Source organism: Molossus molossus, unplaced genomic scaffold (assembly GCF_014108415.1).
Source record: "Molossus molossus isolate mMolMol1 unplaced genomic scaffold, mMolMol1.p scaffold_m16_p_1, whole genome shotgun sequence".
NCBI lineage: Eukaryota > Metazoa > Chordata > Mammalia > Chiroptera > Molossidae > Molossus > Molossus molossus.
In genome coordinates this window covers 26,883,799-26,910,533 of record NW_023425344.1, presented here as the reverse complement: position 1 = coordinate 26,910,533, position 26,735 = coordinate 26,883,799, and the positions used below count along the sequence as shown (strand labels likewise).

The 26,735-nt window shown below is 47.3% G+C and overlaps 1 protein-coding gene and 1 pseudogene across 1 annotated transcript; one reads left to right on the top strand and one right to left on the bottom strand.

Moving 5' to 3' along the window:
- Nucleotides 1–1,236: 1,236 nt before the first annotated feature.
- Nucleotides 1,237–21,406, bottom strand: CUNH4orf19 (chromosome unknown C4orf19 homolog). The gene is made up of 3 exons (XM_036260528.1): nt 21,389–21,406; nt 3,142–3,195; nt 1,237–2,164 (listed from the first exon to the last, which is right to left on the bottom strand). Exons 2-3 carry the CDS (start codon nt 3,171–3,173, stop codon nt 1,237–1,239), a joined length of 960 nt encoding a protein of 319 aa, XP_036116421.1. The 5' UTR covers nt 3,174–3,195; nt 21,389–21,406.
- Nucleotides 15,825–24,958, top strand: LOC118629433 (annotated as a pseudogene).
- Nucleotides 24,959–26,735: the final 1,777 nt, after the last annotated feature.

The window sequence follows — 26,735 nt, the reverse complement described above, 5'->3', positions numbered from 1 at the left end:
TGTTTAATGTTTACAAGTACATACGATTCTTACTCTCACCTAACAAATGGGCAAACAGAAGGGATACATTACTTGTCCAAGGTTACATGGAAACCAAGCCAAGCTCCGATTTCAGATCTTGTTATGAAACTCCATACTGCAGCATATTCCATGTTTGTACATTTAGTCTTGACCATCCTATTGATTCTCCATGGAGCCATGTCGAATGGCTGTTCTTGTTGGTATAAACTAGAAGGGTGACACTCAGAGAGGGCTTGTTTAGCCATAAGGCACAGGTAATCATGTTGTCCGGAGTTTGGACACCAAGGACCGAGGGCCAAAGCTGTTCTCAGCAAAGCAACCTGGTCTCCTCCTCAGGTGTGACTGAGAAGCCTAGCTATTTAAATAGAAAAAAACAAAAGAACATCAACGGTCTGACACCCAGCCTGGGAATATTAGAAGCACTATTGAGTTAATACAGGCAGCCACGTGTGTTTTATATTTTAATCAGAATCAGGCATTAAATGGCATCAAGCACTCTCTCGATCTCTTTGCTTTTCCAAATCTCATCAACATCAAACCCAAATATGACACAAGCAGTTTCAAGAATTATTTGACCAGCCTCCCCAATCCCAAAGGAGATTAAAAAGTAATAATGTAAAAAAGTGAAAGTCAAGGTGTCTCATATCACAGCTAATGACTAACCATTTGTGTAGCTCCCACTGGAACACACTGAGCTCCCCTGGCTGTCAAACGAGTGGTTAGTTATTAGTTCCCTGGGTGATTGTCCCTGATCACAGGCCACGCTCTGGCGACACAATAGGCACTTTAAGTGGCGTAGTTACCTCTCGCAGGTCGGGTCCAGTGCTTGGCTTCAAAGGCAAGATACAGAGCTGACCAACAGAAGGTCTGTGAGTCTGTGCTCTTGGGAATGAGCGCTGGGATTGCAGAGCATTCTCAAGATCACCGGCACCAGATGTTGTGGGGAGCGTGGGGGGTTGCCCAGCAGGCTGTTTAATTTCCAGACACCGGCACCACGGCCCACTCTGAGTTTTGTTCTACTGTCCTGAGTGATGGGCCATCTCCACAGGGAGCTCTCAGCGTTAACAGGCGGCGCGGCCAGCACTGGGTCGTCGGAACCGACGCGGGCTGTAAACGTAAGGCTGCCCCGCGCTGGGAGATGCAGCTGTGTCTGGGGGCATCACCCCCAAACGCCCCCCACCCCACCGGCTGGGTTGCACACGCAGAGCCCTCCCCCTAATCCTCGTCCACATCTTCTCCTGCAGTAGCCGCTTCTAAAGCAGCCAGGGCTTCCGCCACCGCCGCGTCCTCGTCCTCGTCCTCGTCCTCGTCCTCCGTCTCCCCACTCGCGTCTCCGGCGCCGCCCTGTGCATCCTCCCACCCGTTTCTCGACTCCGCCACAGGCACAGCCTGGGCGGCATCCTCTTCTTTAAAGTAGACGCTCAGGACTTCCGCGGCCACAGCCTCGTTTAAGGAATCCCAGCTCCTCTTCCTGGCGAAGGGCATGTTCGCGCCCTGCTCCCCCGGGCCGGGGCGCGTCGCCTCCGGGGGCGCCTCGGCAGGATGGCTCCCGAAAAGATCCTCCTCCTCCTCGTGACCCACCTTGTCTCCAGCTGAGCCCGGGCGCTGAGGGTAATCCGGGGCTGGTATCTGGGGGATGCGGCCTTGTACGTCCGTGGCAGGACGGTCTGCCTTGGAAGGGACTCTGGAGTCTCCATTTCGGACCACCGGGGTCTCCTCCGAGGCGGGCAGCGCCCGGTCCATTGCCCCGGCGTCCCCTCCTTCGAGGGAGGGTTGAGTGGGGTGCACGCTGTTCACAGTACCGGCCCAGGACACCGCGCCATCCTGCTGGGGCCCCAGAGCCTCGGTGGGCTGCAGGGCCGCGGTGGGCCCGATGCCATTGACGGCACTGCCGGTCTTCTCCGCACAGTGTCCCCGGCCAGGGTGCGGTCCCTGCGGAGGCCCGCCAGGCTCCTGCGGGCCAGCTCTCCTGCTTCTGCTCCCAGTTCCCTTCAAGCCCTCGCTCTGGAGGTCATTCTTATGCACCAGGGCTTCGATGCTCTGCTTGCCTTTTAATTTCACAGCGTCCTCTTCATCCAACTTGCAGCTGCTGACGTCGTTGACGTAGCCAGGGGAGGGCACTTGCACTGGATCGAAGAGATAGCTGGGGTGAGAGCAATGAAGAGCCGTCAGGTTAACTATCAACGTCATTTATTAACAACCTGATGAATCTCTAACTTCCGTTATTAATGATGTCTACCACAGGCTCTGCTCCTCTCTTCCTGCTACGTTCTGAGTTTATTACTCATTTTAGCCTATATGTGTATCTAAGTAAAATAGAATTGGCATAAAGATGTTCTACCACTGGAAATAGCTTGTAAGAAAAGACCCAAAAGGGGGCAAAGAAGGCACAGAACACAGTTCACAGAATTTAAAAACAAACCAAAAAAGTAAATAGAAATAAAATAAAATAAATGTCCAGCGTCAGGGAAATAACTGGTTAAGTACTGATGGTACATCTCCTCAACAGAATATTGTACAATCATCAAAATGATAAGTATGAAGTCTGGACTAGCATGAAAGGTACTTATAATAAATATTCTTGTAAAGCATAATGTCACATTAGATTACAGTGGAGTAAAACTTACATATATATATAAATATATATGTATGTGTATATAGATGTGGAGTAGAAGTATAATAACAAACAAATTAGTTAAGGAAGCAAAATCATCCATTAAGTTTTTTCCCTTCATTTTATGGAGAATTCTGTTTCTATTACCCACATTCTGGAACAGAATCTGGGAGAGATGAAAAGCCCGCGTGTAACTGAGCCCATCTATCAGCGATGCCGTTTCAGACAGTTCTACAGCCCAAGCTTTTCTTTGCACCGAACTCTGGAGAATGTGGCTGTGAACTCTCAGAGGATGCTGCCGTGCCCAACATCTCTGAGAAGGGAGCAAAAAACGGTCTTAAAAGCTAGGCCACATGTCCTTTTGCATGATATCAAAGCAGTTCCAGATGCTCATTTCTTGGCGATGCGGTCCCGCCCCAGCTGGATAAACACCCCGCATCAAGCAGGGTCTTTGGGGTGCCCGCGTGGGAGTCGTGGACCCTCCACCCGAGCGAGGATCCCGTTACCTTTGTATCACTTTACAGCACCGGCACCCCATCTGGATGAGTCTTTATTATCATCTGGGAAGAAAAGCGTGAAACAGAGAAAACACTGAATACCATTTGAATATAATTTAAGTTTGTGTTTTCTTTTCTAGAGACCCACAAGCTAGTGGAGCCACAGTTTTGGGCAGAAAGATAACGTGAGTTGGGGGCACTGGGATGCCTTTAACTGTCGAAAAGCACCGATTCGGAGTTCTCCACCGAGCCACGCCGGCCAGGGCGAGAGTTTGCCAGACCCTTTCCCCCGCCTGGGGGTTCACATGTCATCTGCATTTTGAAATGAGGAAAACAGGTTGAAGAACTTTAGAGAAAGGGGAGCTGAGAAGGATCTACGCACTGTCTGTTCCACTGCCTTCTTCGGGGGTTTGGGGGACACAGGAGCCTAACCAGGGTGCAGCAGGTGAGAGACAGGAGAGGTGTCTGTGCCAGGGGACTGGCTCCTCAAGTATTCGAGGACATCAGGATAGGGCGGCTGACTGTCCACATGAGAGACCCGAGGAGGTGACGGCCAGAGTCATCGTCACAAGCTGAACTGGACTGAACCGCTCCGCTTCCCCATCGCTGGGCTGACTCTGGCTGCAGTGCAAGGGCTCCGCTCTCTTACAGTTCAAGGACACGACCTTTCGGCTCCAGCTCTGCGCTGCTTCCATTTCTCACCTGCCCACTGTCTCCCACCCTTTCCCAAGGTTGCACCCTCCGCCCCCCAAAATTGCCCTCTGGATAAAACCTTCGCTTCGTGTGAAACTGACCATGTCGTTCTGGTCTTTCCTTTAAAAATCCTAAAAATGAGTGTGGAAGAACCTTTAAGTCATTCCCCATTTCTAATATCTGCAGTCTTTAAAGAGACAAGCCAAGCCCAGCCGGTGTGGCTCAGTGGATTGAGCATTGTCCCATGGACTGAGAGGTCCTGGTTCAATTCCCAGTCAGGGCACATGTCGAGGTTGCAGGCTCGATCCCCAGTGGGGGATGTGCAGGAGGCAGCTGATGGATGTTTCTCTCTCTCCCTTCCTCTCTAAAATAAATCAATAAAAACATATTAAAAAAAAAAAAAAAAGACAAGCCAATAGCAGAACCAAGGCCGGGCCCTCTGTGCCCACAGGACGCGTCCACTCAGAACAGGGAGAGATCGCTCACTGTTGGCTAGGTCACTGCCTCCCCTGTTCTCTCTCCTTCCTTCAGTCATGGATGAATTTCCCAGGATGCTGCCACACAGGCCTTTACCCACAGAGAAAATGCCCGGTGTTTTCTAAGAAGTACAGACCGGCTGGTCGGTTACAGGGGACCAGGTTGTTGTTGCTAAATCAAATCCACCAATAACCTCCTGTGGAGGGCCGATAATGCCCCTCCTCCCAAGATATCCACATCCTAATCTCTGGAACTGGTGAGTGCTGCCTCACACGACCAGAAACACACTAACAGACAATCTTGGAGGATGTGATTACAGACCCGAGATGGGAGATTTGCCTGGATTACGTAGTTCGGAGCCCAGCTCTGCCTCTTACTGCCTGTGTGACTTTGGGCCTCAGTTATTTCATCTGTAAATGGGGACAGAGATATATCTAGTACATGCTGTTGTTGGGGATTATACCAGTTGATATTTATACTAAGCATATGCTAATTACTCAGCTCTGTTTGGATATAGCATGCTTAAAATAATACAGAGGCCTTGCACCTGAGACAGATGTAATGTAGTTACCATAACACACATGCAAACGAGCCTTCATAGCACCAGGAAAGACTTGTTTCTGGCATAAGGGCCAAAGGGTATGTTTCCAGTAACTGTGGCGCCAGTCAAGACACAACCCCAAGTGCCACAGAGGATCCGCAGAGAACTCCCTGGGGGCTTAGCCAGTCAATGTGTGTGCACAACCTCTTCCTTCAAAGCACCCCCCGTTAATTACCCCATTTCTGAAGCCCAGGATATGGTTTCCAGCATCTGCTCCCCACTTATATCCATTTTCTGCGAATCATTCATAGATCAGCTGGATAAATAGGATAAAAAGTACCACACATACCTCCTCCCCTCCATCACCCCGACCTCCCTTCCTGCCCCCTGCCCGTCCACACCTGGTCTAAAGCCTGCCCCTCCCACGCGGGCAGCGCCTTTGTTTATCTTGGACTCTACTGCAAAGCAAAACAAAAGGATCAGCCAGGAAGATAGGCCCCCCCCCCCCAAAAAAAAATAGAAGGAAAAGCTTTTAAGTGTTTGAGAGAGGGCAGACCATGGGTGATAATAATGCCATTGAAGCAACTGTAAGATATTAATCATTGAAAAATATCAGGTGGATCAACTTTAGGATGGTGAGTTCAAGCGCTGTACAGAGGAGGGTTTCCCTGTGACAGGAAGGAAGGAAGACAGAGAGGCCTGTCTTCAGTGACACCCTGTGTTCTGAGATGCAGAGGCTGACTAAGGTCGACCTTGGGGAGCCCTGGCCAGGCTGGACCTGTCCCCTCCTCCTGCTGCCGAGATGCAGCGACTGCTGAGATGTAACAGCCGACCCCAGAGCCACCACTTTGTTTCTTACAGAACTGACACGTCATCTGTGGCTCTTAGAGTCCCCTCCCTCTCCTCCAGGAAAACCACGGGATCTATATTTTACTCCAAAGCCATGTCATTGTGAAGGATGTTTTGATGGCTGATTCCTTCCAGGCTCAAGTTTCCAGGTTGGCTTCTCCCCCCTGACGGCCTCCCTTTAGGCACAGGGCGTGGGTTTCCCACAGACCTGGTCCTGTACCTGAGGGCCGAGCGCCACGCCTCGCCCAGCTCAGTGGACGCAGCCTCCGCCTGGTGAGAGGTTCTGCCCTCTCTTACCTCACCCCGTGTCGTCCTTCCCCAGCGACATCCCTTCTCTTAGCCAGACGGGCTCTAGCGTCCAAGGTGATGTGACCATTGATTTAAAGGGTGGGGACTGATGTATTTACAGCCAAGCCCTGCCTGCCCATGAATACAATTATTCGCCCTTACATGTGGGCTCCTAACATCAAATTCACATTATTTCTCCTTCCCTGTCATGCCCACAACTACGTCTTGCTTTTATGGAGGCGTTCTCCCTCTGCTGGGTGCAAAGGAAATACTCCTTGTCCGGCATGGTCCGTGGGAATGGGAATGTCATTTGGAGTAAGACTGAGTTCAAAATGGGAAGTCTATCTAACCTCACAACTGAAGAACTAGAAAGCACACAGAAAGAAAACCCCAGAGCAAGTAGAAGGAAGGAAACAGTAAAGATCAGAGCAGAAATGAATGACATGGAGACCAAAACACAATTCAAAGCATCAATGAAACAAAGAGCTGGTTCTTTGAAAAGATAAACAAGATTGATGGACCCTTAGCTAGACTCACCAAGAAACAAAGAGAGAACCCAAATACACAAAATCAGAAATGAAAGAGGAGAAATAATAACTGACACCACAGAAATACAAAGAATTGTTAACAAATACTATAAAAAATTAGACGGCAACAAATTTGACAATCTAAACAAAATGGACAAATTTCTAGAAACACATAGTCTCCCAAAACTGAACCAGGAAGAGATAGAAAACTTGAACAGACCAATAACAACTGAAGAAATTGAAGATGTAATCAAGACTTTCCCAGCAAACAAAAGCCCAGGCCCGGATGGCTTCACGGGGGAATTTTAACGAACATTCAAAGAACTAATACCCATTCTCCTCAAACTATTTCAAAAAATTCAAGAAGAAGGAAGACTTCCAAACTTGTTTTATGAGGCCAGCATAATTCTAATCCCAAAACCAGAAAAAGACACTACAAAGAAAGAAAATTACAGGCCAATATCCCTGATGAACATAGACACCAAAATCCTGAACAAAATACTAGTAAATCGAACCCAGCAACACATCAAAAAAATTATTCACCATGACCAAGTGGGATTCATCCCAGGGATGCAAGGCTGGTACAATATTTGCAAATCAATAAACATGACACGCCACATAAATAAAATGAAGAATAACAACTACATGATCATATCAATAGATGCTGAAAAAGCATTCGACAAAATCCAGCATCCATTTCTAATAAAAAACGCTCAGCAATGTGGGAATAGAGGGATCATATCTCGACATAATAAAGGCCATATATGAAAGACCTACATAATAAAGGCCATATATGAAAGACCTACAACTAACATCATACTCAACGGGCAAAAACTTAAAGTATTTCCCTTAAGAACAGGAACAAGACAGGAATGCCCACTATTGCCACTCTTATTTAACATAGTACGGGAAGTCTTAGCCACAGCAATCAGACATGAAGAGAACATAAAAGGGATCCAAATTTGAAAGAAGGAAGTGAAACTGTCATTATTTGCAGATGACATGATATTGTACATAGAAAACCCTAAAGACTCCATCAAAAATCTATTAGATTTAATAAATGAATTTGGCAAATTAGCAGGAAACAAAATTAACATCAAGAAATCAACGGCATTCTTATACACCAATGATGAACTCACAGAAAGAGGAACTAAGAAAACAATCCCATTTACCATTATGGCAAAAAAAATTAAGAAACCTAGTAATAAACTTAGCCAAAGAAATAAAGGACCTATTCACAGAAAACTACAGGCCATTGAAAAAAGAAATAGAGGAAGATATAAATAAGTGGAAGCACATACCTTGTTCATGAATTGGAAGAATTAACATCATTAAAATGTTCATATTACCCAAAGCAATTTATAGATTCAATGCAATCCCCATCAAAATACCAATGACATACTTCACAGAACTAGAACAAATACTTCAAAAATTCATATGGAACCAAAAAAGACCTCGAATAGCCACAGAAATCTTGAAAAAGAAGAACAAAGTAGGAGGGATCACATTACCAGATTTCAGGTTATACTACAAAGCCACTGTAATCAAAACAGCCTGGTACTGGCACAAGAACAGGCATATAGACCAGTGAAACAGAACAGAGAGCCCAGAAATGGACCCAAGGCAATATGCTCAATTAATATTTGACAAAGGTGGTAAGAGCATACAGTGGAGTAAAGACAGCTTCTTTAATAAATGGTGTTGGGAAAGTTGAACAGCTACATGTAAAAAAATGAAACTAGACCATCAACTTACACCACACATAAGAATAAACTCAAAATGGATAAAAGACTTAAATGTGACTCGTGAATCCATAAAAATCCTACAAGAAACTGTAGGCAACAAAATTTCAGACATTCATACGCAGCAGAATTTTCACTGATACATCACCTAAGGCAACAGAAACAAAGGAGAAAATGAGCACACGGGACTACATCAAACTAAAAAGCTTCTTCACAGCAAAAGATACAATCATCAAAATGGAAAGGCAACCCACTGTATGGGAGAGCATTACTGCCAATATCACATAAGGGGTTAATTTCCAGTATATATAGAGTGCTCATAAAACTCAACAAAAGGAAGACAAAGAACCCAATTAAAAAATGAGCAGAGGAACTAAACAGACACCTCTCTAAACAGGACATACAAATGGCTAAGAGACATATGAAGAAATGCTCAACATCACTAATCATCAGAGAGATGCAAATCAAAACAACAATGAGGTATCACCTCACACCTGTCAGAATGGCCGCCATCAACAAATCATCAAACAAATGTTGGCGAGGGTGAGGAGAAAAGGGGACTCTAGTACACTGCTGGTGGGAATGCAGACTGGTGCAGCCACTATGAAAAACAATATGGTGTTACCTCAAAAAATTAAAAATTGAACTGCCATTTGACCCAGAGATCCCACATCTAGGAATATACCCTAAGAATCCTGAAACACCAATCAGACAGAATATATGTACCCCCATGTTTATAGCAGCACTATTTACAATAGCTAAGATCTGGAAACAGCCCAAGTGTCCATCAGTAGACGAATGGATAAAAAAGCAGTGGTACATATACACAATGGAGTACTACGCAGCTGTAAGAAAGAAAGATCTCTTATCCTTTGAGACGACATGGAGGGACCTGGAAAGTATTATCCTAAGTGAAACAAGCCAAACAGAAAGACAAGTATCATATGATCTCACTTATTTGTGGAATGTAATAAACATAACAGTCTGAGGAATGGGGTAGTCCCAGAGATGTGGAAGTGGGGTACAGACTGACAATCCCCAGAAGAGGGGGTGGTGGAGGAGAGATAAACCACAGAACTTATATGCATGTGTGCATGAACAATGGACATGGACAACAAAGCTGGGGACAGGGCGGGGAGGGAGGGGGGAATCAGTGGGGGGAAAATGAGAAACATCTGTAACCAATATAAATAAATTAATTAAAAATGTTAAAAAATAAATGGGCAGTCTATCTACTTTCTCTGTCCCCCTCACTTTGAGACAGCTGGCTTGAAGATGAGAAATCAGTTGTCAGGTGCCCTTTATTATTACTATTTTTAAATTTCATTAATTTCTTTTTGTTACAGATATTCCTCCCCACACCCTCCTCCCTACCCTGCCCTCCCCCCCAATACCAGCATTGTTGTCCGTGTCCACTGGTTACGCACACATGCGTGTAAGTTCTATGGTTTATCTCATCCCTCCCCCTCGCCCCCTTCTCATGCCCTTTATTATTGAGCAGAGTCAAAATTTGCTTTCTTTGGAGTAGAAAAAGCAACAGGGAAACAAAGGGCAAATCCTCCACAACCTCGTTTACACAGAGACGAAGCAAATACCATTAGGGTGGAGTGTCTGTGGGCGCCGGTGCGCCGCTCCGAGTCCCGCGTGGGGGCTGACCGTCCCGCGTGGGGAGTTGGAGTTAGTCCTGAGCCTGCAGGTGGGCATGGCCCTGTCCCGTCAGTCACCAGTCGGGTCTCCTTGCTGAGAAATCCTGTTTCATACGGGGCGTGGGGTGGAGGTGGGAAGGAGGGCAACACTGGAGAGCTAGGCGTTTGCTGGCCAGGCCGAGAAATGACATATTCATAAGGAAGTCAAGGAAATAAAGGAAAAGGTGCCCCAGCGGGAAAGGGCTGCCGCATGTGATCAGTAACTTATTAAAATGATTCAGGAAAAAAAACTGTGGGTATGGGTGTGTAGAGAAAGAGAAACTGAATGGAGCCAACGTGGAAAATGTTAACATTTGGGGACTCCGGAGAGAGGGCATATGTGGATTCTTTAATTTTTAGTTTAAATAATTTTATTATGAAAAATTATATAAACCATAACACAATAGTTAAAAATAAAACTTAAACAGGACTTAGTAGATAAAAATTTCAAATAAAAAAAAAACCAAAAACCTATCAGCTTGCTTGAAATTCCTCATTTTTTAGATATATGCTTTCTTTCCTAGACTTATAATGGTCATTTTCATTTCACTTAATTCACCTACGAGATATATGTTATTTTAAAAAGACAGATTCTTGCCCTGGCCAGCTTGGCTCCACAGTTGGAGTGTTGGCCTGTGGACCAGAGAGTCCCAGGTTCGGTTCCTGCTAGGGGCACATATCTCTCTCTCTCTCTCTCTCTCTCTCTCTCTCTCTCTCTCTCACACACACACACACACACACACACACACACACAGTGACAGATTCTCAAACTCAAGGTATATGGAGATTCTTTGTGTTTCTCTTGTACCTTTTCTGTAACTGAAAAAAATGTCAAAACTAAAAATTAAAAGGAAGAAAAGCATGCAGGAACTTATCAAAATCCTCTGACCTTCCTGAATTAACTGTCCTCAACAGGCAGCCCCAGGACCAGAACCCCTGTCCTTAGGCTGCCCGTCTGACAAGGACCCACCGTCCGGTGCTGCTGTGTCCGTCAGCTGTCCGCTGCCCCACTGAACACAAGCCCCCACAGGCAATGCCGACCCCAGGCCCCAGGCCGGCCCACGGAGCACCTCATGCTTTTCAAACAAAGGAATGTCTGTGAAGTGACAGGTGCCAATCAATGAGAGACACATACGAGATGTTAGAAGTTCTAATTCCCACAGAGGGTCTAACTCTTTCCATGATCAAATCTCACACTACCCCGTGGTCCAAAAGGGAAAGCCAAATGCAAGGGCTGAGAGAGATGGGGGGACCTTGGTTCTTCCTCCCCCACTTGGGAAACAGCAAAACCTCCCCTGTGCAATGATGTCCGCTTCAGGGTTCTATTCAAGGAGCTTTTAAAGCAGCTGCCGGGAAGTGGTCTGAGTTCATCAAAGCCGAAGTGCTTGGACGAGAGACAGAATAAAATTAGACATTAAATTACAGCTCCGTTTTGAAAAACCAACTGGCCGATGTTTACAGAAAACAGTCGGGATTGCATGTACCTGGTCAGCAGGTGAGGTCGATAAATATTTAGTGAGTTGCTTCTGGCTACTGAGCTCCTGGACTCAAGAGAAATGAATGAAAATAACTACCAGGTGCTCTATAAAAGAGATTAAAGACTACCTGCCCAACTTCACAGACAGTACTGATCTACAGCTGACAAGGGACAGGAAGATAAATTCTTGGCTACCCACTCTGTGTTCTCCGTCCTGGGCAGGCTTTGCACAGTCTCTGAGACAAGTCCTTCTGTGTGTTTCCTTTCCTCCTCAAGGGGCTTCAGGGTTGTGGGGAGCCTGGGACTCTGGAGATCTTTACCATCAGCCCCATCAAACAGTGCACTGCCTGCCCTCTGACCGTCGGCGTGCCGCGACGCGGGCGTAGCATCACCGAGGGCTGGGTGTGACGGGATCTTTGTGTGCAGAGATGTTTGTGGGTCCCCCCTACAGAAAGGGTTCCCTGGTCAAATAGGTTTGGGAATGGCAGAGACTAGAGATGAACACATTCATAGTTACAAAAAGGAACGGTTTCATTTCGTTTTAACCTAGTGTTTCCTAAAATTATTGACTGCAGAACTTTTTTTTTTTCCATAAAAGACTATTAACAACCAACAGAACTTGTGTTTTGTGAACTGTGTTGGGCAAAACAACTGTCGAAATGACAGTAACCGGGGCAGTCCTGAGCCCTGGGCTGCGAGTGTGATGTAGTGTTTGGGTGAACGCAGCCGGGCGGACGCCCGTGTCCCGGCCATGGCTGTCACCACCCCTGATGTGGGAAGCTGTTAGCTGAGTCTCCTGATTCCTGTTTCTTTATCTGCAAGATGAGTCCAGGACATCGGAGTTCTCTTCAACTCTAACAGTCTAAAGAGTGAGTCAGGGAAGAAGGGGAACTCTTAGGTGCCAGGCAGGCACCGGTATGACCTTTCTACAGGTGGGGAACCCCGCTCCACGGTTTGTCAACTAGGGGCCTAGTGGTGTGTTCGGGTCCCAAGTTCACGCTCACCCAACCCATGATCTTGACTGACTGCGGAAAGCCTCCTCCCGTGTCCCCCTCAGGCCCTAAGTTCTCCGTCTCACCCCTCAAGCTGCAGCTCTCCGGTGGAGGTGTCACCAGGGGGGACCGTGCCCCATGCCCTGGAGCCCCGAGACGGGGAGATAGTGCCCGCACAGCCACGTCCCTGGGAGGGAGGGGGACTCAGAGCGGGGCACCCCGTGACTGTGGCGGTGTCTGTGGGACCCTCTTCTCCACTGGAGTGGGCTGGGCGGGGGGCTCCCGGGCTGGAGGGCTCCCAGTGGGTCCCAGAGCACCGGCTGGCGACCCTTGGCCTCCTGGTATATTTTGATAGGAAACCATGTCAAAATTATGTTTTCAGGAGGAACAAGAATGGGTCTGAGGATGAAATGTCAGGGTTGAGTCTCTCAGGAAAGGCTGCTCGGCCCCCCTGAAATCACACCGTTTACAGTGCTGCCACCCCGGCCTTCCCAGCGACGCCTGAGGGTCCACACTGCTCCCACCGCACGTCCACGGGAGGGGCCCGGGGGCGAGCCAGGCCCCGGCCCATGACCACTGCTGCCAGGTCCACGGATCCTTGGGGTCTGTGTTGAACGTGGAAGCAAGACACTTGTACACGACACTGATCACGTCCATCCTTTTTCTTTCCCGTGTTCCTTGTACTCGTATGTCACAGTCAGGGTGCTGGGCCTTAAACACATTTCCTATGGCCCTTTTCCCGTCTTCAGACCCAACACCATTTTTCTGTTTTGATGTAGTACTTAGTCTGTGGTCCTTAAGACAGATGTTTCATGAACAGTGACAGTTGTTGTGTAGCATGTTCACTGACCTCACATCTCCCCAGTGAACCCCCTGGTATGTACCAGGCACAGTGCTAGGTTCTGGGGATACAATGAACAGCATCCCAGGTACTTCGTGCGAGAGGGTATAGTGTGTGTGTGTGTGTGGGGGGGGGGGATGGACTGTATATAAACATTTGGGAAGGTTCCCCACACCATGCCAGCAGCTCAGTGGTTACATGAACAATGCACAGTGTGGATTCCCATTCCACCATCACCCCTTACTGGCTTCGTGACCTCTGGGCAAATTTCTTCGCCTCTCTGAGCATCGGTTCTCTAATCTGCAAAATGGGACTGATAACAGTTCCTATTTGTATCACTTTGAAAATTAAATGAAACAAAAGTATGTACAGTGTCTACTATAATATCTGGCACACTGTCAGTACTCACTGCTAACTAAGTAGTTAACATTTGAGTGTTTACTATGCATCAAGTACTGCTGGAAGAAACTTCATGTATTTGCTCATGTCAACTTAACCCTTTCAGGTGGAAGCCAATATTTTATAAATAAGTACGTGGATATAAAAGTGAGAAAGTGGTATAATGTGGTTATTAGCACTGTTGCTGATGTCTTTGTTATTAGTATTTCCTGATTATATAATATGTAATTATATATAATACATAATTACATATACTATGTAATATTTCCTATTGTATTGATATAGTCTGTCTGGTAGGTTCTGTTGTTTTCCAAGTCCACTGCATTACACAATAAGAAGCAGTTTGTGATGCACTAGCTTTTGCAAAAGGGAACTGGATGTATTCTCTTGATTTGGGTGCTGATAGAATTTCATAGATGTGGTTTTGTCTCATCACCACCAGATGGCAGTATATAGCAGTTATTTAATTTCAAGAGAGGGACTTGGTAGGGGAAAGGTTTCAGAAACAGGAGAAATAGGGCACAGAAAGTTTAGGTGTTTCCCATGTAGCAAAGTTAGGCAGTGAGCGGCATGGTAAATATTCCAGACAATTAGTATCACCTTTAAGTCCTGGTGGCCATGGCACCACAACATGGCCGGGCCTTCTTCAGTTCTAGCTGGGCATGAGGTGTATTCAGTCATCTGGCTAGACCACAGTGGGGTCAAAGGCTCCAGCAATTCTAGAGAGTCCTCTTTTGACACAATGAGTGCTCATCAGACCCCCACATGGGAGAGTCGGGGTTCCTCTCTCCCACCTGTATGTCTGGACAATGATTCTGTGGAAGAGGCTGGGAGAAGGGGCCTGTGGGTGTGCACGGGCCCAGCTGCTCTCTCTGGGTCCCGCCCTGGGGGCCCCACCTTCCAGGTGGGGGTGTGTGGCCATGAACTAGGAAGTAAAGATAAGCCACAACATAAATATGGCCCAATTGGAAGGTTTTGGGGGAAGAAGCCCATTATTTTTATTTAAAACACATTCACAATATTGTGTTTGAAAAGGCTACATTTGTATGCATTGTTAGAATTAAACAGAAACTGTCGAGTTCTGTTAGTAGTGGTGGTCAGCCCTGCAGGTGCCTCCCCAGCCCCGAGTCTCCTGGACCCTAGACTGGAATTCCTGGGATTGCGTGCGTCTGGGGCAGACGGGAGGCAGTTCATTACTGAATAAAGACGGGTGTGCGTGTGGCAGGGTGGGGATCCCGGCGGACACACAGCGGAGCAGAGAGCCCGGGGTCCGTAGGGAATCCACCTGGGTCGGAGTGGGGCCCGATAACCTGCATTTCCAGCCAGCTCCCGGGGGTGCTGATGCTGCTGTCGGGACAACACTTCGGGTACCATGTTTCTCTGCTGCAGAGAAATCAGGGCGTCCAGGCCTCTGCTTTGCTGACGCTGGTTGGTCCAGGTGAGCTTCGTTTAAAGGTGGTGGTGGTGTGGGGAGGGGTGTGGGGGTGTGTGGGGGTGTGGGGAGGGGTGGGGGGGTGTGGGGGTGTGGGGAGGGGTGTGGGAGGAGTGTGGGGGTGTGGGGGTGTGAGTGGTGCTAACGTCCTAAGAACCCTTGTGGCTTAGAGAGTTACTGCTAAACAGTATTATACTGGCCCTCTGGTGACGGAAGATATGGCCCAAATCAAGTTGGCCAACATGATCATTTGGTTAGAACAGAATTCTGGCCCAAAACTAGTACCTGGAGTCACTGTTGCCAATCCCATGCCCGGCAGGCAGTGTTACAATCCTGTCGTTTCTACAAGTGTTGTCTGGGCTTCAAAATTTGCTTACACGTTTGTGATTTATGTTCAGTCTTTTATTCTTCCCTGTGGGGGTTGTACCAGTGGAAAGTTAAAATAAACCAAGTGTCTAATAACAGGATTAATGGGAGATGCTTCGTGTTTGGGGGGACCAGCTGGAGCCCACGGGCACTGTCTGCGCTCAGGTCTACCCCTGCCCCCTCCCCCGCTCGCTCCCTCTCTCAGGGCACCTTAATGCTGGGGAGCTGCTGCCTGGATCCAGGGGGGCCCTACGCATGGAAGGTGCAGGTGGAAGACTAGGAGGGGAAGATGGAAGATACCAGAGCATTGTTCCCTTTGCTCTCTTTGCTTTGGAAAGTGTCCTGTCCATCATAGCAATGGCCGTCTCTCCTCCACAGCCTCGATGCCCACAGCCTCGCCCTCCGTGGTGCCAGGGAGAACCACGGGGCCTCCCCTTGGCTCTGGCTGCTGCCCAGCACCTGGCTGTGTGTCTCGCCCTGGGTGGCGGGTCCTCCTGCCTTGGCCCTCTCTGTGTGGCCATCACCTTTGGTTTCCCAGCTCTCCCAGTGACGACACGCCTTCTCCCTGTCTGAACGGAGGGCTCCGCTCCCGGCTAGACCATGCCTCCACACAGACAATATTCTGGTCAAGGCTTTCCGGCTAATTTACCAAATAACAGACAACAACAGTACTGGACTCTGCAAACACAGGTACGTCTACCACATGCAAGCTGCTTCTGGCTGCACCCTTGACGTAGGACAGGTCACGGGAGACGCTGCGGTGGCTGGGAAGGGGCTTTAGCCCCTCCATGCCTCCATCAAGTTCCCTTCCCTTCCCTCTCAAAGCGAGCCTGCTTGCTGTACAGTGTAACTTCAGACAAGCCCAGACGACTTTCCGAGCTTCCAAAGCCCTCCTGTGGGGAGAAGACAGCAGCAGGGCTCCCCGAGGGTCACGTGATCAGCTGTGATGGGCCTGGCAGAGTGTCTGGTAAGTAGCGTGTTTCTAATAAATGCTGGCTGCTCTACTGCTCACAGTCACCGTCTGCAGAACATTCTTCATCACCAGGTGCTAGTCACTTTCAGACACTGAATAACAATGGGGGGTGTTCTGATCAAATCCTCCCAGGAGCCCCGTGGGGGCCAGTATGTCTCTAATTTTGGCAAGTACTTTTATCTAGGAGGTGGGATAAAATCTGAAAGAAACATGAAGCATTTATAAAAACGTAAGTTCTGCCCTGGCCGGTTTGGCTCAGCGGTTAGAGCATCAACCTGCGGTCCAGAGAGACCCGGGTTCGGTTCCCGTGAAGGGCACATGCCTCAGTTGCAGTTTGTCCCCAGCCCTGGTTGGGTCGTGCAGGTGGCAGCCACTTGATGTGTCCCTTTCACATAGATGTTTCTCTCTCTCCCTCCTGCTCTATCTTAACAAAGAATGGAAAAATGTCCTTGGGTGAGGATAAAAGACAAAACAAAAATGTAAGTTCTGGAAATAAGGAAGTTTTGGTGGAGATGACGTGGAGAAAAGTTTATACAATACAGCTTTAGCTTTATAAGGCAACAAATAATGACCGCTGTAAACTCAAGCACAGCTCTAGATGCTTGGGACGAACCAGTTCTGGGTCAGCCCCGGAACCCTGGAGTACCCAAACAACAAGGAATCTTAGAGAACATCACACAATCACCTGACTTTATAAAGAGGACTTAAGATTGGAAGCATGAAAAAGAGGACAAGAAAGAACAGATCGTCCCATATTTGTAGATGACCCTCTGTGTGTGGAATTGGGACCTCAATGTTTCCTTGAAGTACAGTAAAAATAGATTTTACACTTGAAAGATTAAGTGAGGTTCACCCACTGGAGGCAAGACACTCTGCCAGTCACTAGTACACAAAGAGGCAGGGGCTCTCCCGTCAAAGGACTCATCACCCATTCAGGCAACGAATATGCCTTGAACATCTACATTATGTGCCAAGTACCGAACTTGATTCCAGGGACCGGGAAAGCATTTACAGTCCAGCAAGGGAGACAGGTATCTAAAGAGATGACTAATGGTGTTACATTGAAATGGCATGCGATACGTTACGTCAGGGGAGGGGTGCCTGAGGAACGCCGGGGAGACCAGAAAAGCCTTGGGGGCGAAGGGGAGCGGATCATGGGGCTGGTGGAGTCCGGAGCGCACCCCGGGGAATGCAAGGCCAACTCGGGAAGGCAGGAATGCACAGGAGGCAGGATGCCACCTCTTACACCCTGGCTCTTCACGCCCCTTCCCAGGTGCACGCCCATCGCCTGTGACCTCCTGCCTACCTGGATTGCTGCACACCCTCCTGCCACCTGCATCCTGTCCGGTCTGCTCCGGCTCCCACACAGGAGTCACGTGGTCTCTTTAGGACACAGACCTGAGTCACATCACTCCCCCTGCCTGAAACTCTTCAAAGGTGTCCAATGCCCTCAGGATATTGAATAACATACAATAATGAAGAAGATGATAAAAACATCAAACTTACATACAGCTTCCTATATCCCAAGTGTTAATCTGCACACTTCACATGGACAACTGGTCTTCGTTATTTGTGGATTCTCTGTGAATTTACCTACTTGCTAAAATTTATTTGTAACCCCACGTCAACACCTGGAGTGCTCTGGAGGTCGTTCGTGGACGCGTGTCTTCTGCACACGCTTCTAGCTGAGCCCAAAGAAGGGGCAACTGTCCGCCTTCGTTTCTCGGTTCTCACGCCGCAAGCGTGGCTTTTCTGGGATCTACTTGGCGGGTACTTTTGCTGTTTAAAATAGTCCCCAAGCATAGTGCAGAAGTGTTGTCTCGTGTGGGAAGAGCCGTGAGTGCTTTATGGAGAAAACTCGTTTGGGATGAGTTACAGCGCCGTGAGCGCTGAGGTCAGCGTTGATGGGTCAACAATCTATATAGTGAGTGAGGTGCCTTTAAACAGAAACACAGAAGGCCAGGTGTGTGCTGACGGATTGATGAAAGCGTGGTGACCGCGGGTTCGGGGGAGCCCAGCCACGGAGTTCCCCTGGGAGCGAAGCTCAGAGTTCACTGACTCGCTGTTGGAAGTGACCGGAGAGAATATACTAGAGACTGATGACAATCAACACAGATACTGACTCACTTAAAACTAAGAAGACCCATAAAAATAAAGGCAAAGTCTTTCCTGCAGCATGTCCAACCCTCCAGTGCAGCGGTTCTCAACCTGTGCGTCGCGACCCCTTTCACAGGGGTCGCCTAAGACATAACAGTAGCAAAACTACAGCTATGAAGTAGCAACAAAAATGATTCTATGGTTGGGGGTCACCACAACACGAGGAGCTGTACTAAAGGGTCGCGGCCTTAGGAAGGTGGAACCACCGCTCTAGTGCATCGTGTCTCCTTTTCTTTCCTGGCTACACTAACCTTTCAGATCGGTAACCTTAGGTTTCTTTTAAATTCTTCTAAATGTATGTTTCTTTCCTGGCCCAACACCTTGTCATAGGCTGTTTCCTTTGCCTTTTCTCACCACCTCCAGCCAGTTGATTATTTTTTTAATTAAAGTTTTTTTCTTTATTGACTTAGAGAGAGAGGAAGAGAGAGGGAGAGATAGAAACATCAATGAGAGAGAGCATTGACTGGCCGCCTCCTGCATGCCCCCCACTGGGGATCAGGCCCACAGCCTGGGCATGTGCCCTGACCGGGAATCGAACCGGTGACCTCCTGGTGCATGGGTCGACGCTCAACCACTGAGCCACAGCGGCCGGGCTTTCCAGCCAGTTTGGACCCGGGTTATCCTGCACCCGCCTTGCCCTTCCCCTTGCCTTCTCAGCACAACTTAAAGAATTTTATCTCCTCACTGTTGCTATGTTTTCCTTGCTTTTTCAACTATGCCAACCCTGTGAGTCTCCGGTCACTGCCTTCCCAGACGTGTGCTGTGACGACGTGAGACTGCGCGTCCAGAGGAGGAGGGCGTTAGCGACGAGGGGGCGGCCACGAGGCGCCCGGTGCCGCGGAGAGAGGACCGGCTGGACAAGCCTGCACTGGTCTCCGTCAGGGAGTGAGCAAGGGTCGCAGAAGGACGGACATGGCTGTCGGGTGCAGTGGGTTGGGGAATGACGGGGACACATGAAAGGTGTAGGGACACTTCCTGAGTTTGGCTGGGGTAGGACAAGGAGGGGAGGCGTTATAATTTAGGAGGCTGCCGGACTGTAGGATGGTTTTGTAGGGAGGGAGAGTGACACAGATTTTACAGGTTGAGGAGGAAATAGATAACTGAAAGAAACTGAAGGTAACAGAGAGAGTGAGGGAAAACATAGGAGATCAAGTCGGACTGCCCATGACGATTAATTCCTTGCTCTGATTCTCATTTTCCAACCATGTCAATATATTTTTGAAACTTTTTTGATCTAGAATGGAGAGCTTCAGATGACCTGTTTTGCTTATGATGCATGCGATGTAACCTGTAACTGGGGGAGAGAGAGCACTTGAAAATATCCTTTCAACGTGTAACCTTCAGAAAGAAGTGGGGATACCCATTTCCTCCCTGTGGCCTGCAGGGGAAGAGGGGGGCCAGGGGAGACGCATTTCTCGATGAGGGGTGGTAAGGCTTCCGCTTCTCACTGACGTGGTAGGCAAGGCTGCTGTCCTAGGGGTCCAGAGTCGAGAAGTTCAAAGTGTCCAAGGTTTGGAGTGACGTGTGGTGGAAAAGAAGGGCAGATGGCCGGGCAGTTGGAGGGCTGTGTGATGCCGACGTGTGCAGTCTTGCAATGCCTGCCTCTCCCAGCGCCGCCCAGCAGTCCGGGTTAAGGTCCACGAATGAGGGTTATAGCGCTGGTCCCAGGGAGAAAACCACAGGACTTGGATCTTGAGGGTACTAGCAAGAGTGGCTGAGGCAGCAGGCCTTGGGGTCTCCTTCAGATGGGCAGGGCAGGCTGCTGAGTGTGTGGCTAAGGGAGAAGGGGGAGTCTTGGGCACTGGAGGTCCATTCACGGTTTAAGGAAAAGCCAGTGACCTGCGTTTTCCAGCGTGAGAAATTTGAAGAGCTAAAAGATGGCGTTTTGACATTGGTATATTCAAGTTCATAGTTAATGACACGATCCTGGATGTGGCCATGGAGGGAATTAAAATGTAGTGTAAGCAAGGGTAACGGAAGTGCAGCGAGCCAAGGAGGCTGTGAGCTGATGGCATTGAATGATCGAGAAGAGCCGGGAAGTCCCTAGATAAGGGCAACAAGCAGGGGAGAGGACAGGACAGGCAGATGACACGAACCTCAGAGGTAGACATGGTTTTGCACCAAGGAGGCAGCTTGACCCCTGGAATTTGCCGAGGGAAACAAGAACAATGCACACATACTTCAGGATCAGAGTAGGGAGCACAGGCTGGTTCCACCGGAGTGAGCTATACAACAGATCAAATCCCCTGTCAGGCTGAAGGTGGAAACGGTCAGAGAGTCGGGGAGAAGACCCAGAGGGGAACAAAAGGAAGGTCTGTAATCCTAGGGTCTGGTTCCTAAACGTAAGAGTGTAGCAGAACATCCTGGAGAGCCAGGCATCCTGCCCATATTTCTGATTGAGCACATCTGGGCTGGGGCCCGAGAATCTGCATATCGAACAAGTTCCCAGGTGAGGCTGATGAGGTTTGTTGGTCCTGGGACCATGCTTCAAGAATCACTATTTGGGAAGGATGGTCTTTACTGGAGAAACCCCAAACTGTCCAGGAGAGAGATGGACTGAAAATCTTTAGTGTGCAGATCTAGCTGGGTTCTGCCTCATCTCATGTGTCTTAGAATTATATCCCCAAACAATGAAAGTAAAATGAAATAGAGTTCTACTTAAACCTGAATACGCCAGAAAGAAACAGACTTTGGGGATTACTCTGTCTACTGGTTTTCATGGTTTAGGTAAAAGACCGAGTAATAGAAATGTCAATGGATAGTAGGAGGAATCAATTTTCTCCCACAGGATTAACAAAAGAAAAGAAAATAGCTTACCTGTTGTGAAGATTGTCCATTAGGTTTCTCTAGAAGTCTAGCTTCTCCTGTAACAACAAGAAGTTGAAAATTGCAAGTTGCCTCCGCATCGCCGCCAAGGTGCACCCATGAAGTGGAGGGCGTTTCCTTAGAGGCGATCTGGGGCACTGGGGGTCCTGGCCTGGAACAGTCAGCCAGACAGACAAGCTTGGAAAGTCACCAGGCCCAGCTCCTGACACTCATTCAATGAGCAATTTACCCAAATCTCAGTGTTTCTTCTTTAAAATAAGATTGCAGTGCGATTTAAATGGCACAACATGTGAGCTGTTTATCCCCATGCTGGGCATGTGGGACTGTCCAATAACCGAGAGCTACTGCTCTTTATTACTGTTGACAAATATTACTTGACAATACGTCTCTTCTCTGATGGGTAAGGTTTCAGCTAAGCAGCAAGAAATTCAAGGCATTTGCTTCTTGGAGACGTATCAAACAAAGTTTCAATGAACACATATAATATGTCAACAAAAATACGTAATTTAGAAAATAGCTATGCTCTAATCCTGCAAGCCATGCCCCAGTTAGGAAGGCTTAAGTAGCTCTGCACTGTCCACCAGTCTTCAACTGAGCTGAGCGTTCACGGTCTGTCACCACACAGCACCAATGGCCGTCCAAGATAACCTCAGACACGCCTTGAGCCACCCCCGTTCCCAGTCAATCTGCATTTTTTTACTATTTTCTCTTTCCCCTTTGTTTAGGAGTTTATTTTGTTATTATTTTTAATTGCTGAAAGTGTTACAGATGTCCCCCGTTTCCCCCCATCGAACCCCTCTTCACTATTTTCTAAACGTGTCTATGTTCTGTTTCTACGCCTCTGCACATGTTGTTTTCCCAGCTGGCTCGCCTCCATGCTCATCCAGATGTGGCAAAATCCTACTGACCCTTCAAAACCTCTTCAAAAGTGGTGTGATACTTCACATACCACTTCCTCAATAAAGATTGTTTTTAAAAATCCCAACTAGCCCTGGCCGGTTTGGCTCAGCAGTTAGAGCGTCAGCCTGCAGACCAATCAGTCGTGGGTTCGATTCCGGCCAAGGGCATGGACCTTGGTTGTGGTTCGTCCCCTGGTTAGGTTCATGCGGGAGGCAACCAGCTGGTGTCTCTCTCTCTCAGAATCGATGTTTCTCCCTCTCTCCCTCTTTCTCCATCTCCTTCCCTCCCACTCTATCTGAAGATAAACAGAAAAGTATCCTTGGGTGAGGATTTATAAAAAAGAAAAAGATTTAAAAAAAAATCCCAACTAAAGGTAATTACTCCATTCTTTTACTTTCTATAGGATTTTCAACCTCTGGATGGTTCTTCTCACTCTATGCCTCGGATGATAGTAATTCATTAATTTAACATTCCCTCCATTAGACTGTAAACTCTTAGGAGGAAAGGGTCATGACTTCATCATTGTTTATCTACAGGTTGTATTCCCTCATACACTGACTTGCATTTAGGTAGTGCATTGCCTGTATTTTAAAAGTTATTTGACTTAAGAATCTTGTCACTGAAATTTTAAGAAGCCCAACACCAATGTATAGTATTATAAAACAACAATGTACATATCTTGTCAAATCCAAGATGCACATGTATTTGTTTACCTTTTAACATCTCTGAAATTGGAATGCATCTTACAATCACTGGCACATCATGGTTGAACTGGCAGCACTGTTTCTATTTTTTTGGTGCATGAGACAATGATTCATGTTATAATTGATGACATCTGATACTCAATGAAATATGCATTTTATTCATATATTATAGTTGATATCACAGAAATACATTGTGCATAAGTTTTGTTAAAAATATCCTATGTTAGCCCAGCCAGTGTGGCTCAGTGGTTGAGCATCGACCCATGCACCAAGAGGTCACTGGTTCGATTCCCAGTCAGGGCACATGCCCAGGTTGTGCGTCCGATCCCCAGTGGGGGGCATGCAGGAGGTGGCCAATCACTGTTCTCTCTCATCCATGTTTCTATCTCTCTTTCTTCCTCTCTAAAATCAATGAAGAAAAAATTAAAAAAAAAATATCCTATATTAAATGAGTGTCTACCTTGGGTACAATTATTCAAAGAAGTGTTAAACATGATCCATTTACCCAAGAACCTTCTAAGATGAAAACTAACAATATCCAGAGATAGAGTAAGAATTTTACAAGCTCTAAGCACTATGATGATCATGTATCAAAATAAAAACAATAACAATAAAAAAGTCACTTCAAAGAAATTCTATTTTTTCCTATGATGATTGTCTGAAATAATAAATTCTTTCAAAAGAAAATATTTTTGCTCTGCTGGTGCCTTAGGTACATGGCTAATTTGTTGGACAAGCATGCATTAACATTACATTGGGTTGTACATGTTGAGGACCCAATGACTGGTACAGTTAATCCGCGCTAAGCATTATGGGAGTTTAGAAGAAAAAACCAATACCAGTTGGATCAGGCTATCAGAAAGGGGTTTATGGAAAAATGGGGTGATGAGAGATAGGTAGAAATTAGTTAGGCAATGAGGACAATTTTAGTAAAAGCACAAGAGTAGTGCCGTGGCTGGTATGGCTCAGTTGGTTGACTATTGTCCTGTGCACCAAAAGGTCGCAGGTTCCATTCCTGGTCAGGGCACATACCCAGCTCTGGGTTCAATCCCTGGCTGGGGTTTGTGTGGGAGGCAACCAACTGATATTTCTCTCTCACATCAATGTCTCTCTCTTTTTCTCTCTTTCTCGCTCTCTCCTCCTCCTCTCCCTCCCTCTCTCTCTAGAATCAATGAAAAACATATCCTTGGGTAAGAAATAAAAATAAATAAAGCAAAAGGGTAGTCACAGTCTTCTCAGACAGTCACTGTGGTTTCCTGCTTCAACAGTCCTTGGACGGAACTGGTGCTGGACTCCAACCAGCTGCCCAGATCCACCCTCCACCACCTCCTCACAGAGCTCTGGACAGTCCGAGGCGCCTCCACCTCCCCAGTGCCACACAGCTGCCTCTTCTTTGTCCACCCTGACGGCCACTGTGTCCACCTGACAGGTGCACCAGAACTGCCACCAGGACTTGTTGTCTGCCATCAACTGCCAGATCAACCTGGATGTCTACACTGCTTACGTCCACCTGTCCATGTCTTGCTACTTTGACCGTGATGATGTGACTTTGAAGAACTTTGCCAAATATTTTCTTCATCAATCGCATGAGGAGAGGGAACATGCTGAGGAACTGATGAAGCTGCAGAACCAACGAGGTGGCCGGATCTTCCTCCAGGATATCAAGAAACCAGACCTGACGACTGGGAGAAGGGGCTGAATGCGATGGAGTGTGCATTACACTTGGAAAAAAGTGTGAATCGGTCACTACTAGACTTGCATGAACTGGCCACTGACAAAAATGACCTTCACTTGCGAGACTTCATTGAAACTCACTACCTGAATGCTGAATGAGCAGGTGAAATCCATCAAAGAACTGGGTGACCATGTAACCAACCTATGCAGGTTGGGGGCCCCTGAAACTCGCCTGGCAGAGCACCTCTTTGACAAGCACACCCTGGGCGACAGTGAGAGCTAAGCCTCAGGCTGGCTTCCCATAGCCACGGGGTGACTTCCCTGGCCACCAAAGCAGGGCATGCATGTTGGAGTTACCTTTACCTTTCCTAGAACCTGTACCAAATCGTCCACTCACATCTTGTCATTTGTACCATTCCTTCAAATAAAGTAATTTGGTAACCATCCTCACAAGCGAAAGGGTAGGAAAGAATCTGACTTATTGCAAAAACCCAATGGAGGGACCCATGTTGTGGATTTGGGGGATGGATATGGCATATGTGACCAGGTTACAGAGGCTCTTGAAAATACAGAAGACCAAATAGGACATGACTGCAGAGACAGTAGATTCTTGAGCAGTGAATGACAGCACAAGGGCAGTATTTTGAAAGCCTCACCTGCTCGGAGTCAGCAGGGAACATTAAAAGGGTGAGGTACAGAGAGACTTGCTACAGTTAATACTGCGAATTAAGTGACCTGATGAAAAGAGCCCGGTGTGTGGTGGTATCAAAGGGAATCCAGAGGAAAAAGCAAATTTGTAAATCTATTTTTCAAGCTTTCATTGATATTCAACTTAAATATTACTTTCTACTGCCCCTAGTTTTTCTTAGCCCATTGGTTTATATATTTATTATATATAGTGTCCTGGAAAAATTGTGTTGCTCACTACCTGCTTCCTTATGTGTAAAATGACAATTATAATAGTACCTTTTCCAGAGAGTAGTTAGGATTAAGTGAAAGAACTCAGTGACAGTAGAACATTGAGCACAGTGGTTGGCACAGACTACAATCTCAGCAGAAGATTTTTTCATGTTATGGTTATTATCAACATTATCATCATCATCATCATCGTCGTCATCGCCGTCATCCACTCTTAGTCAATTTCCCATCTTTTTTCCCTGCCACTGCACTGAAGTTCCTTGATTCCAATGATGGCATCTCATTATCTTTGTTTCTTCAAAAGGGAATACAAAGTAGGATTTCTGCTAATATGTACTGAACTGTAAAAGAGAAAATGCCAGAAATCCATGGAAGCAGGAATCTTGTGACAAAAGAAGGAATTACTACAATTATTCTTATTTTTGGAGGCTGACAGATCGGAAGAACGGTGGTTCCAAGCACAGGGAAGCTGGAAGGAGAACCTGTGCAGTATCTGAGAGGTTGTGAATTCAGCACTTAGCCTGCCGAGGTGATGTGATGGATGGGGAGAAGGGTGGCGGAGAGAACAAATGAATCCATCCACCTTCTATTAAAAGAATAAGTGGGCAAAAACTTGTAGAGAGAGCAAAAGAGGAGATAAAACAGGAAGTCCATGAATGAGAAGTAACAGATCCAGGAAATCAGCAGTGGAGACAACCAAGAACGAGCTCAATGTAGACGGTAGAATCCTTAACGGCATTATGGAGGTAGGAATGAAGAGAGGAGGGCTAAACTCAGGATAATCTGGAAGGTGTTTAAGCATCAGTTTGCTCCTAAATCCCCCTTTTGTGCTCCAGATTTTGGGTGGTTTCCACTCTCCATCTCAACCGAGTAATGTCAGTATAGTGTCCAGAAAGGGTAAAACAGGGCTTCTGCACTGGGAACACACAGCAAAGGTCAGGGGTTATAACCCAAAACCAGGTGATCAAGTGCATTTGTCACTATGAAGTGCTGAGACCCTCAGCCCGCTCCCTGCCCCTTCGCTCTTGCCCCCTCCTTGCCCTCCAGACACCTGACAAAAGTCTCCTACAGGAAAGACAAAGATCGAAATCAACCAACCAACCAACAAAAAACTTTTGAAACAAAGAGTAGGGACAAGAAAA

Excerpts from the sequence above, each read along its gene's own strand:
- CUNH4orf19 (XM_036260528.1), bottom strand. The coding sequence starts at position 3,173 with ATGGGGTGCCGGTGCTGTAAAGTGATACAAAG. Across the intron at positions 2,165-3,141 it reads TGCTGTAAAGTGATACAAAG|CTATCTCTTCGATCCAGTGC; the intron begins GTAACGGGATCC and ends CTCTCACCCCAG.